Raw genomic sequence first — 14463 nt, forward strand, 5'->3', positions numbered from 1 at the left:
TCCTGATCATCAGAATGCTGCAGTCTCCCCTTGAGTTGACAGTTCTGGACGTGTGAGACTGCATCATTAATATTTTGAGACATCCACTTATTTGGTGTGAAGAGGGACATGTTTGCATTCTCCAAGTAACTGCTAATAATGAACTTATGGACATTTCATGGCTCATAGTGATTGAATTTCTTGCCATCCTGTGTAGAAACTGCAGGGCTCAGGACCACTGATCCTGACGGAGGAGGAGCGTCGTACGTTGGTGGCTGAAGGTTACCCAGTTCCCACCAAACTGCCGCTCACCAAAGCCGAAGAAAAGGCGCTGAAGAAGATCCGCAGGAAAATCAAAAACAAGGTATGACTGCCTCACTTAATAACACTTGATGCCAAACTAGTTGTCTGTGTCAATCCCTTTATTTGAATCTAGATTTATGTCAATAATGTGTTGGCATAAATCAGCTGCAGTAATGAAATATTGTTTTAGAGCCTTCCTGTTTCTATGAAAATACTCCTGCGCACTGTCAGTACTCGCAGTCAAATATGCTGTGAGTTAAACATGAGATAGAAATATTCAGACGACGACTGAAATAGTGTCCATCAAGTATTCACAAACATTCATCTTCTGTATGTACTTGCTTTATTTCCCAGAAAAAAAAACTAAATTATTGTAAGAAATGTTTTAAAAAGTCTCCGTCTTGAGTCCATCAGCACTTTCAGTCCAAAGTATCAGTAAAGGTTCTTTTTAATCCCACATATAAACACAAATAAAGGCCTAAACAGCTTGTGTGCTTGTCTTTTTTTCTAATGATGTTCCCTTTCCTTTCACCTCAGATCTCAGCTCAGGAGAGTCGTCGGAAGAAGAAGGAGTACATGGACACTTTGGAGAAGAAGTGAGTTCTGCTTCTCGTTCTTCAGTCACATTGGAGACACTAGAATATATAAATGTGTGCTGCGCACACACTCAAGTACATGTTAACTCACTTCTGCTGAGGGGTGGCGTGGTTCATTCTGAGCATGCTCATGTTTTGGACAACTCTTCACCATCTCCTGTTTGAGCTAACCTTGAGTCAGAGATGTTATCGTGGAGTGTGCAGAATAAATGCAGCAGATGTTGCAAAGAAAATCAGTTGGTTCAAATGAATGTATTATGTAACAGCTGATGGACATGTTCAGCCGCTGACCTTGCAGTGCTCCTGTCTGACCACAGGGTGGAGACCTGCTCCAATGAAAACAATGAACTACGCAGGAAAGTTGAGACTCTGGAGTGTACAAACAAGTAAGCATAATCTCCACACTCTAACTGTAAAATACTTAATAGCTAAAACTTCTACTTTCCTACATGCAGGGACTAATCGGTGCACAAATATACTATTACAAATGCAGTAAAATGGGATGTTCTCTGATAAAAAATGGTTAACTGTCTTTTTTTTAAATCACAAAACCTCCTGTGCTCTAAGATCAGTTTTTCTGTTGCTCATATCTGTCTTGTTAATTGCATGCTTTTGACTGCCCCTCCCTGTTGGTAATCAGACTAGCTACAGCAGATTGAACCAAGTCATAACAAAGCTGATGATTCACCTGATCCTTGAATTGATCACAAGTGGAACTGTTTATGGATTCAGTCTCTGACACAGATGAATGAGCTTCAGCATGTTTGACTCCTGTCAGTCACAAGGATTCAAGGATATGAGAATCAAAAGGCAATGAAGGAGGAAGGGGGGTCCAGACCTCTGTAGCTGTGTGCCTGCCTCCAAACATCCTCCCTTGCTTTTGACAATCCTTTAAAGGCATTTGTGTTGATTACACACACACGGTGCGGCTGAGAGGAGCAGATGTGTTGGGAAACACTGACTGAATTTTGTTATTTGCAAATAACACTGAATCAAAAGCTCCCTGTGGATCTGTTCAGCAGCAGTTTTGCATCCATGCATAATCATGGGGCTATTTTGATGTAAAACGCTCAAGCTGCTTCCAGCAAGCTGTGTTGTTTGTTCTAGTTATGCCTGGATGAACTACATGTGTGTGGTACAGCGTGTTAAGTATAGCTGAGCGGAACACAGCTGTTTTTTTTTGGTCTTGTTTCGTACTCAGTGGTTTAAGTGGGCTGTATCATCAATGTCTAAAAGTTAAATGAACCATTTGCATGTGGGTGAGCGTGTGTGTGTGTTTGCGCTGGTGCACCTGGACATTGTGTTGTGCTGTTGGAGGCTTCAGATGTCTAACAGAACAAAACCTCAATGGAATATCTGACAAATTCTGAATAAGAGACACTGATGCTGAGCAAACAACAGTAAATTAGTACTTGTTTATGCACAGCATTTTAATTACATTTTAATTGTAGTATATACGGCATAAAAGATGGTGGTGTATAGTGGTAGAAAATGCAGAGGCTTACCGAGGGTGGATTCCCAACCAGGCACAGCAGGCAACTGCCGAGAGGCCCCAAAACCTGGGTTTACTACTTATGATTTGGGTCATCACAGTTTGATTAATGGTAAAATTGTCAAAAGGTTGCACAGCTGAAATAAAAAATCAGCTCATTCTTGATATTTTTTGTTGTTATTGTTCAGTAATTAACACTGAAAACTCTGGCAATATTTTCATTACGAGTCTGACAACAACCTTCGTTAATAATCTATTGATTTTTCAGTGAACAAAGTGGAAAAAATACTGAAATATGCTCATTATTTTTCCCGGAATTGCAAGTTAACAAACTCAAATGACCTTTTCCCTGACAATGAGACAAAAATGAATTAAGTTAATTTTCTTGAGACATAAATGTTACTTTTTTAGAACTTTGGAGGCGGAAGGTTTTCTTTTTATGACCAACCCTCTTAGCTCTCAATTTAGAGGGTCATCAGGTGACCTGCGGCCTCACTGCCGGTTCAAATGCATTGACAACGCTAAGAAAATATCTGCACTGGTTTTCAAAAGCACAGCCCCCAGAATATTCAGTTGATGGTGACATTTCAAAGTTTTCATTCACATTCAGTTGTCATGCTATGCCATTCCATGTCTGTGTGCATCTGTGGAACTTAGTGTGTGTTTGTGTGTCTGACCTTTGTGTGTGTGTTTGTGTGCTCCTCCCCAGGTCTCTGCTGCAGCAGCTGCAGGCTCTGCAGGCGGTGGTGGCAGGAAAAGTTCCTAAGTCCTGCAGGGTTGCTGGCACCCAGACGTCATCATGCTTAATGGTAGTGTGTGTGTGTGTGTGCGCGCCTTTGTATTACTTACATTATGGGGACTGAAACCTATTGAATTTTAGGGTGGCAACATGATTTAAGGTCAAGGTCAGGGTCAAGGAAGTACTGGTTATAGTAAAGGTTAGGATAAGTCTACAGGACATGAATGTAAGTCAGTGTAAAGTCCCCACAAGGAATGAAAACACAGTGTGCATGCATGCGTGTGTGTGTGTGGGGGGGGGGGGCTCTGAGAAAGGGATTCCCTGTTGCTCTGTGAGGACTAAAATTCAGTCGCCTTAGGGATGTGTAATTTTTTGTTCACATTCAGTTGTCATGCTATGCCATTCCATGTCTGTGTGCATCTGTGGAACTTAGTGTGTGTTTGTGTGTCTGACCTTTGTGTGTGTGTTTGTGTGCTCCTCCCCAGGTCTCTGCTGCAGCAGCTGCAGGCTCTGCAGGCGGTGGTGGCAGGAAAAGTTCCTAAGTCCTGCAGGGTTGCTGGCACCCAGACGTCATCATGCTTAATGGTAGTGTGTGTGTGTGTGTGCGCGCCTTTGTATTACTTACATTATGGGGACATAAACCTGTTAACACGCTCACATTGTGGGGACTTGGCCATTACTGAATTTTAGGGTGGCAACATGGTTTAAGGCTAAAGCTTGGCAAGTAGTGGTTATGGTTAAGGTTAGAATGAGTCTACAGGAAATGAATGTAAGTCAATGTGAAGTCCTCACAAGAAATGAAAACACAGTGTGTGTGTGTGTGTGCTTGCGCGCACCGACAGGTGACTGTAGTGAAGAAACATTGATTAAAATATTGAATTGCTTCCATCTGCTTCCATCACTCATTAGCAGCTGAGCATTTTGTATCATTTATAATTGATTTACTCTCTCTCCCTTTCTTTTTTCCACCACCCTTCCTCTCTCTGTCTCTCTCGGCTCCACCCTTCCTCTCTCTGTCTGTAGGTGGTTGTGTTGTGTTTCGCTCTGTTTCTGGGGAGTTTTTACCCCAGCAGTCTGACTCCCTGTTCCGCCGTCAGTGACACAGGCCTTGTTTCTAAACGGCTGCCTGTCAAAGAGTCGTACACAACCACAGGTAGCGATGCTCACACACTTACTGTACATATATACCTACTGTACCATATTATAGCTCAAGCACTCACTCCAACATTATAGAGTTCAGCTTATTTTGTGCCTTCAGCTTGAATGTGTTGTTTCACTCTCATCAGTGTCTCAGTGCTGTTTTCAGAAGAAGAGTAAGAATCACCTTTAATGGCCAAGTATGTTTGAGCATACAAAGAATATGACTCCGGTGTTTCAACAGCAAAGCTCTAAAAAGTGACACACAGTTTGTACACATCCTGTGAAACAGACAAAGTTAGCAACTAGCTAGAGAGCACAGCATTTAGCAGCTAAATGTTTCTCCTCAGGAGCTGGTGGAGGCCAAAAACAGAGCTGTCAGAAAGTGAATACTGGACTTAACCTCCGCCAGGCCAATACAAAGACAACTTCAGATGAACGCTATTGTTGCTCTGTCACAGATGTGTAACTAAGCAGCTGTTCAGCTTAACTTCAGAAAACCTCAGTACTAACAGTAGCACCTGGTGTGAAAAAGACTTACAGCACAAATAGAAATGATCACCGCTGAGAGTTGTGTGTTACTGGAAACAGACACACTTTTATACAGCTTGCAGCTAAACTGACATGTCCTGTTGTTCCCATTGTAATGAATCATTAGCTCTTGGCTGTAAAACTGTGGAGCTCCATCACAACATTGCCAATAATCAGATTCCACCTACAGCGCTGCCATAACGGCTACGGAGACTAATTAGAAGAGTTGACCTTTCACTGCATCCGCTCTACTACCTCCCACACGCACATACTTGTTCGTAACAGAGACCAGATATAATTTTCTTAACAATCAAATTCAATTTCCTGTCCCATGCTGCCCACACATACACACACACACACACACACACACACACACACACACACAAACTGACACTTTTTCAACAGGCACACAGCAACGTGGTGGTAGAATGTGATGAAGTTGGGTATTGATAAACACATCTTGTGACACTGAACGTGTGCAGTCTGACTAGTTTTTAAAACTTGATTATCCAGTTAAAGAAGATGTGGTTTGATAAAAAACAATAATGCATTTTAAAAGGTAAATATAAATTAAAAATCAATACTCACAATCTTTTATCAAGCAGTAGCTTTATATTTTGAAGTAACATTTAACAAAAACATGTTCACATCAATGTCCAAAGAAGATAAATATAAACAAATAAATGCACTGCATTATAGTTTTCATGCTTTAAGACATTTTGTATTAATAGCAAATCATATTAAGAAATACATACATTGGGGTGAATAAGGAAAATATAAATGCATGGAAAAAATTAAATAAATGATCCAGTTTCCATGTGGGTTCCCATATTGTTGTATTATGTTTAAATCACAGCCTCTGTTCACTGATGTTAACATACAGAGGAAGAAACAGCAAAATATGAAACATCTAGTTCCCTACAACCTCAAATCAGAAAAAGTTGGGACAGTATGTAAAATCAAAATTAAAACCAAAAATAGTGATGTGTGAACCATCTGTGTCCTGTATCATGTTGAAAACAGTACAGCAGCACATTATTTGATGTGACACCTCATCAGTTTTATTCTTTGTTCAACATAAACACTTCAATCCTGATGCTGCAACACATAAATCAGACAACTGCAATCGACCACGTTATACTTCCCCACCTACTATTATCACATTACATCATTAAAATCTGCATTCTCCATAAATTGTATAAAAGGACCCCATGTTCTCTTGAAAGTAGAACGTACAAAATATGAGTATTTAGCCACATTCAGTCAGGTAAAATTGCTGGGAACGCAACTCAGGCTTTGTTCAGCCTAGACATGAAATGGCAGCCAACACCTGGGCAGGGGTGCATTTCTGAAACAGGCTCTTCATGTCAAAAAGCCAAACCGATAACAATTCTGGTTGTTGCTCTTTCTTTGTCCGACTCTCACTGTACAATAAAACACCTCTTCACAACGGCAGCCAGCAGTACAGGCTTTTAGCTGCCCAGAGCTCCTCCATCGCTGTTTGACATGAGTATTTGCAGATGGAAAAACCCTTCTTCTAACCTTGGCTAGGTGGTGGGCGGGGCTAATTTATAGACTGTACTTTGACAACACAGGGTGGAGAAGCTGGAATAACAACAAAAGAGCTGTAGTTTAGCAGAGTGTCATGGAGGGGGCGGTATAGCTGAGAGACACCACGTCCGGTCCCACTGTCACTGGGTTTATCAGGCTGTGTGGGGATTCTTAGTTAATGTACCTTTAGCTTTATTGCACAGTGAAACAGGGACCCTCCTCCTGCCCACAGCAGGGATAGCACTGTGAAACTTGTTCAGTTTTTGTGCCGTCACATGCGTCCTCATCATCCAATTATACCACAGTAATTTGAGTTTGGTGCACTTCACTAGCCAGTCATCAGTACAAATGTTCACTAATGCCTTCTCTCACATTACCGGTACAATCTTTGAATTCTTTCCTCAACTCTTTCAGTGAAGTCGAGGAGTCTGTTGTCAACTGTCGAAGATGAGCAGCCTCTTCTCCTCGGTCTGGGCGGAGAATACCCCGATCAACGGGAGGACACGCCAACTGTCGTCATGGCAGCGTGGCGTCGCTCAGAGCAACAGAAACTGGTTGTGGAGCCCAGCACGGTGGAAACACACCCTCCTTTCAGGAGTAAAAACAACGACACACAACCACAGAAAAAACTTCTGCTGGACCTGCACAGGTAAAACACACAACATGGTAGCCTGGGATGTATTCTCCAGCAGACAGGAAGTGATGTGGTTTACATTTACAGTTATTAGAATTAACAGAAGGAAAAAAAATAAAACACAGATACATGCAGATGTGTCAGTGTGGCTGCCATGTTGGTACAGGGAAGCTCTGCCTCCTAATGCATGTGTGTATGAAGGCAAAATCATCATAACTCACTGAGTTTACAATGGATTTTTTGGCAGTTTGGCTTGTTTCAAATGTCAGCATGTATTTATGATACAGGATACTTGGTTAAATATATGCAAACATATTTTGTACATAGCACTTTGCCCCAGCTTCTGTCTCTCAGGATTTACCTACCAATGTAGTCACAGTAATAACCTTGAAACTCTGTGACTGTTTCTAAACCCAGACATTTTACAACACTCACAAAAATTCAGAAGGTATTTCCCGAATCTTCATACACTCTTCAAACTGTCCAGATTCAAAAATAACCCAGTCCAGTCCAGGAAAATATCAATTTTAGTCTGTTTCTTGGGTATGACAATTTCTTCTCCACATAAACAAAGATGGCAACAGGACAAATTTGACTGGGGAAGTGCTCTTGAAGTGAAGGACAATGTTATAGCTAAGGAACAGACAGGACCCAAATATGTAGATCCAGGCAGAGGAACTAGTGTTTAGGAGAAAATTTAATAAAAAAAAAATACTGAACACAAAGTCAGAGGAAAAAATAAGAGGAGCTCAACCTGGTGAGTGTAACAAAAACATCGACAGGACTATAACAACAGTTCAGTCAGGGAGCAGGATTAAACAAAATCAAGAGCATATAACTCAAACAAACCTGAGGAAACAAAATAGAGCAGGCAAGTCCAGAGTCCGAATAAAAACAGTGCAAGGGTTGCAAGGTAGGAAATAAAACGGAAGACAAATTCAGGCCACAGGAACAAGGCAAACAGGCAGGGTGTAGTGACAGAAGGAAAGGAGTAGATTATATGGGCAGACCAGGGGACCAGGGGATAACGAGCAGCAAGTAGAAAAAATGAGTGGTGGTTAGAAACCAAGGTAAAACTGGGGCAGGTGCAGTGACACAGGGAACAGGAAATCAGACCAAAATGAGAGCACAAGACAGGAAGTCCAAACCATAACAGACAGGGGATCACAGGCCTGACAGACTCTCCCAGAAAATCTAATGACAAAATGTCACCAGAATCACCACGGAGCTGAATCGCCACCTCCATGGCACAGAGCTGATGATGTTATCACTGTTTTACATCAACGCACATCTGTTTGTGTGTCAGGTCTCTGGAGCAGAGGGCAAATGAGAGCGGAAGAAAAGTGATAGAGCTGGACCGAACGGTCAACGAGACCTCCTGAGGTCGACAGCAACACCTCCCTCGCTTACAACCCCCATCATGACCTTTGACCTTCTCCCTCTACTGCATGCTTCAGTGTCCTGGAGCAAACCTCATGCGGTGGTTCCCACTGCTGATTGGTTTATAGTGTTTCTGCCATTTCTGCTCAATCAGATGCACTGTAATAGTAATAATTAATAATAAAGGGGCACTGGTTGCCTTAATTTCTGAATAAAGGTTGCACTGAATAGTTTATACAAATCAAATGATCTGTTGTTTTAATTGTCACCTTTGAAAAATCACAAACATTTAAATTCAGACAGATCAAGTGAATAATGTAGTGGGGCAGTGGAACGGATATTAAAATATGACGTGAGGCTTCTTACAGGACACTGACGTCAGCTTTTGTATTTATAGAGACCTTATTTGTTTTTCTTCGTAGTTTTGTTTCTTTTAATATTAAATGTTTTATTTTATTCCAGTGTTGCGTACATCCCATTTTGATACTTGTTTGTGCTCATATTGTATTTTGTGTTTTTTTTTTCGCTGTATATTGTACTCTTTTATATATTGCTCATATTTTTTTCATCTGACTCAAAATTTTATGCTTATTTGGAAAATCTGAGAAGTTTCTAAATGACTTGAATGAATGAATGAATGTCTAAAAGTTCATAAATTGGCTGCAAAATAAGACATTTAGTTTTGATGCAGATAGTGCAGGACAACTGACTTCATGTAGCTATATATGAACACACCTATAATGTCTACGGGTGGGATGATGCACCTGCAACAGACAAATCTCCCAGTTATTCTCAGAAATAAATTAATATACAGTTGCAGTTAATGTTTGCTAGCTATGCTTCAGACGTTTGGACTTAGTGGTGCATAATAATCACTATGTTCCAGTCAGGAGTCAATGTTTGAGACTTTTTTTTCCTGCAAAATGACTAAAGTTTTGTTCATAAAATGCTTTTTTTCAGCAAGTAGCAAACTACAAACCAAAGCAACAATGATGCATTACATGATGTTGCCTTGCCTTTAAGTAAAAGTTTGACATTTTGGGAAATACTCTTGTTTTCTTTCTTGCCCAGAGTAGGACGAGAAGATTGATACTGCCCTCATGTCTGCATGATAAATATGAAACTACAGCCAAAAGATGGTTAGCTTAGCCTAGCATACAACTTGAAAATGGAGAGAAACAGCTGGCCTGGTTCTGTCTAACTATGCGTGGCTACTAGCAGCTCTACAACTCACTACTGAGATATAATGTGTTAGTAAGCTTTAGAGGTGTAGGCAAATGTTTTTATATTTGGGCAGAGCCAGGCTGCTTTGTTTCTCCTGTTTCCAGTTGTTATGCTAAGCTAAGCTAACTATCTTAGCTTTATAGCCCATTTACTGTACTAACATGAGGGTAGTATCAGTCTTATCCTATTCTGGGCAAGAAAGCATATAAGAATATTTTCCAACTGTCCAACATATGTTAAAATGAACCACATATTTCACTGTAGTTATTTTTGGTCTTTAATTTCCACTTGCACACTGTCCCCTGCAAGAGTCTTTATTTGCTGTTCTTTAAGCATTTGCCAAAAATATTTCTACTCAGAAATGAAAAAGTATCTATTTTTGTAAATATGAGTTAATAATGAAAGGAAGTCTAAGTGTGCTTGGGATGTGTAGTTTACAAACCAATCCATAATTCATTCTGAGTCTATTTTAGATGTGCTGTTGTTAATAAATTATGAACATATGATGCCTTAACTTAAGGTGTCGTCCAGACTTTCTAGTGGGTTTCATTTGTTCATTACAGAAGATGTCTTTAAAAATCTTATCTGTACATAAATGGGTTTTAAAATTTGGGAACTTTATTGAAACATGTTCTTTCATATGTTTACAGACCAAATGTAAAGCCACTCTCAAAATTAAAGTGAATTAAGCTCTGAATTGTGGCAGATTGTGTTACAGTTGAGGGTGAGCTTTGTAGGCTAGTGGCTATATTATTATTGTATCTTTGCGTTGAGAAGCCAAGACTCCAATACATTCCCCAGTGCTGAGACTACAAAGGAGGCATCACAGTCTGGTTATCTCAGACTGTGGAGAGTGTTGTTCCAAATCAGACTTAATTTCTATGTTACTTCCGTGTAAAACCAGCCTGGCATAGGTTTTCTGTCTTTTTGCTTTGAAATAAAGTATTTTCCTTAGTAAAAGCATACCTCCTGTGACTGTGTGTGCTTTGTTCACCATTATAAATTTTCCTTCTAGGGTCATTTCTGAAAATGAGGTTGACTTGTTCTATCTCAATGTCAAAAATGTACCATGGTACATGATAAGGCATTGTATTTATAGACATTTGACATGATGCTGACAGTATGTATCTGTAAATAGAGATTTATGGTGCATAAGCAATACATTCTGAGGGGCTTGTGATGGTTTGGTGCATGCATTTAATATAATGTTAAAAGATAGATCCTTTACTGGAAATTCAGGTTAAAGCCTGGTACAGATACAGTATGTCACCTCAGTCTGTTTTATTTTGAAATTTTATGGGTCCTCAAGGTCAGTGCTTTGTTTTTGTGTAAATATATGGTTTCACCTCAAACTAAAAATTATTAAAAGGCATAAATCTATAGATTTAAATGCCTACAGTGAACTACTTTAAATGAAATATTGCAGTTTTCAGTTATTTATTTTGAGAATCACACATGTACAGCCCAGGTGTACAGAATAATACAACATAATCTATGGAAAACACCAGACAAATGTGTATTTTTTAAAATTGATTTGTAAAAGCAGTGTTAAAAGAAATATAAATTATGAAGTAATGTTGTTAACTATTATTATTATTACATTAATAATTTCACTTTTATAAATACCCTATTATTTCAACTATTTGTTGGACTAATATATTCATTTTATGCCCATTTAAATAATAAATTCACATGTAAAATCTTATTTTAATCAATTGTTGAAATGTTTTTTAACTATTTCCATGGCACTTTTGTGCTTTTGACCACTAAATTGATCGGATTATTTATTTATTTATTTTATAAACCTCGAATGCTGGTTCAAATACTGTAGAATTGACCTTAATTTACAGTAAGTGGACAATCATAATTTATTGCTACCCTCAAAGCATTTCATTATAAATAATTATGGCCAAATTCCATGAGGAGAGAAAGGAGCTTCACTGTTAACACACTGGTTTACAGAGAGACAACTGTCCTCTAAAAAGACAAGGATCCTAAAATAGATCAACAGCAAAGTCTTATAATAAGTAGTGTGAATTGCTGTGACAGTCCCAAGACAATTCCCAGTCCCACAGCTTCATAACAGTCCAGTCTCATAGTAACGCAGCAACAATGAATTCCACTACAGCTCCAGTTATGGTACATTGTGTTTGTCATAAAATCAATGAAGAAAACTGAACAGACTCATAAAATGTGTGATGAAACACTCAAAACAGAGCCAGTACATAGATCTGATTTCACACTTGGAGTCAGGATTGCAGGAGTTTTCACCACACAACGTGTTAAATATAGATGAAGAATCCTTTCATCAGGGCTCACAGAGAGAGGTTATGAGTTGTTTTTTATGCTTTGTGTCCTGATATGATCCTGACCCCAGCTAATCTCAAGGTTTTTCAAATAGTTTTGTTTTTCCTGAGCCACCTCTCCCAAAGGGGTCAATGAAGGAATGTCCAAACAAACAAACAAACAAACAAAAGGTGTAAAAATGGTCATAATAATCACCTTTATTGGCCAAATATGTGGCACACAAGGAATTTGTTTCCGGAACAGAACCGAGGCAGCCATCTGTGGCGTCAACGCAACTGATGGCTCTGACCATCGGCAACTTGGGGGTTCAGCGTCTTGCCCAAGGACACTTCGCCCCCATAAGAAAAACTTATGAGATATTATACCAATTATACTATGAAATATTGAGTATTTTTTATTTTTATTATCCCTAACTTCTCATGTATTTACGGTGCTTAGAATCAAAACTGTATACTGTTTCATTTCTGCATTTGGCTGCAGTACTAAAGCAGAAATTCATAAAACACTGTTCATTTCTTCCTTGGAAATCATCCAGTCCAGCCTGCTGACACAAACCTAACTGGTAAGTACAGTAAGCTAGTTTTGTTGTTGGTCATTTATCAACCAAGTGCTTGGTTTGAAAAGCACTTCTGTTGCCAAAAAGCCTGCAGGACTGAAAGCATGAAAAACCACTCGGCTGGAGTGATTCAATAGGTACATTTTACATTAGAGGTCTGACAGATATACTGCAGGTTTGTGAAGGGTATTTTTGAATTATACTGAAGCAAATAATGGCTGATTTGATTCATGTATAACCCTCAAATATTTTTAGGATCACAAATTCAGATAGAAAATCCAGCAGAAAAGAAAAAATAAAAGTATTCAATTGGTCAAATTTGGAGCTAAAACAATCCAAGCAGGGTCACTGGACTTCTACAGGTCAAGTCATCTTATGTTGAATGGCGACTTTAAATGGCCCATAGGAATGAACATGAGTGTGTGTGGTTGTGGTGGTCTTGTGATAGACTGGCGACCTGTCCAGGGTGGACCCTGCCGCTCGCCTAGTGTCATTTGGGATTGGCTCCAGCCCCCTGTGACCCTCGTCAGGACAATCAGTATACAGTAGATAATGGATGGATGGATGCAAACAGATGCTCCCCTGTATATAAAAAAATAAAAGTACAAGGTCACATTGTTCACTTTAGGTCCGTGATCACTTCATAGAGCAAACTGACTCAGTGCAATGAAGTGAAACAGGAAGCTGCTGGCAGATGTGGCCTGTTGCGGTGACACTGCAAAGTTCACTAATAAATGTCTTAACATGCTAAAGAAGGATGCAGGCTGTTATCTCTTAGTCCATGAACAGAACATATAGACTGTGTGATTAGCGTTTGAGAGTTGGATACGGACAGTGTGCTTGGGTTTGTGGTGTATGCTCATCCTCTGCCCTACTTTCTGACTGATGATGCTGCAGAAAGGAGGCTGAGAGGGAATATCCCACAATGCCACGCTGCTCGTCCCCAGTGCCAGATGGATGAATGAACGCAGACGGACATGCATGTAGATGGATGGATGATGGATGCTGCAGTAGGGTGGGATAGTTTTTTTTTATTATCGCGGCCCCCAGCAGCAGCTCGCGCTTTGGCTGCTTTTAAACACTATGTCACGTCACAACAAATCAAATTCCCGACTTCCGGCTATGTTTTTAAAAATAAAAGGTTTTCAAGGTAAGGGTGCAGTAGTTCAAGGTTTAATGTTCGGTGTGTTCAACACTAAAAACCCGAACTGCTCTCATTCTAATAAACCAGTGCTGTTGACCAATTAACACACTGCATTCATAGCTTATAAGAGTTTGCTGTCTTAACAAGGAAAAAGTTATGTTTGAGTTGAGACTGATAATCAAAATTAAATCACTTATTTTTAGAATCAAATTGATGCCTATAAGGCTTTAAGCTTGTTAAATGTTACCAACAAATAAATTACAGATCTGTTGTTTTAAATAGCCTAATCCTTTACAAATGGGTGAGAAATCGAACTTTCTGATTATGTACAAAATTTTGCATGACTGACTGGACGTTTGGGTTCACTGTCCTGCTGGAGAATACGTTAGGGACTGAGCAGATCCCTCCTCGATGTTAGTATGTGATGGATAAGAAACTAAACATCAGAAGTGCCTAAAACCTTTACACATTACTGTGCATATATAGACAAACGATGTTTTGGCTATGTCAAACAAACTATTTCTGTTCAAGTGCTCCTCTTCACTCGGCTGTAATAAATCATGGATTTTTGAATGCTTTATTTATTTTTTAAAATCATGTTTAGCAGTCCAGTAAACACAAATGATAAAACAGTGGACATCTCAACAGCAGTGACAACATTAAATATCACCACTATTCACCCTCCAACCCAGTAGCACGAGAAAACAAAACAAATAAAGAATAAATCAATAATTACACCAATAAATACGTAAAAAGTATATGGAACTATTTTTTCTAAATATCGAGCTTTTGTTTTGAAGTGTAAGACGCTCCACTTCCTGGCAGACGTTTGGAACTTGACGTAGCACGCTGCTAGTCGGTCCGGGCTCGCGCGGCTAGGTCTCTTCTTC

General features: G+C 39.6%; 1 protein-coding gene across 2 annotated transcripts in view; it reads left to right on the plus strand.

Annotated features, from left to right (window-relative positions):
• creb3l2 (cAMP responsive element binding protein 3-like 2) overlaps positions 1-10514 on the plus strand; it is a 37173-nt gene extending 26659 nt beyond the window's left edge. The window contains exons 6-12 of one of the 2 annotated variants that reach the window (XM_020608639.1): positions 197-343; positions 820-878; positions 1196-1264; positions 3080-3179; positions 4133-4262; positions 6743-6977; positions 8269-10514. In XM_020608639.1, coding sequence (XP_020464295.1) covers positions 197-343; positions 820-878; positions 1196-1264; positions 3080-3179; positions 4133-4262; positions 6743-6977; positions 8269-8344 — 816 coding nt within the window. In that variant the 3' untranslated portion in view covers positions 8345-10514. The remainder of the gene's footprint in view (positions 1-196; positions 344-819; positions 879-1195; positions 1265-3079; positions 3180-4132; positions 4263-6742; positions 6978-8268) is intronic. The other variant, XM_020608638.1, reaches the window with a different exon arrangement.
• The last annotated feature ends 3949 nt before the right edge of the window (positions 10515-14463 follow it).

Source organism: Monopterus albus, unplaced genomic scaffold (genome assembly GCF_001952655.1).
Source record: "Monopterus albus unplaced genomic scaffold, M_albus_1.0 scaffold94.1, whole genome shotgun sequence".
In the NCBI taxonomy this organism is placed as follows: Eukaryota; Metazoa; Chordata; class Actinopteri; order Synbranchiformes; family Synbranchidae; genus Monopterus; species Monopterus albus.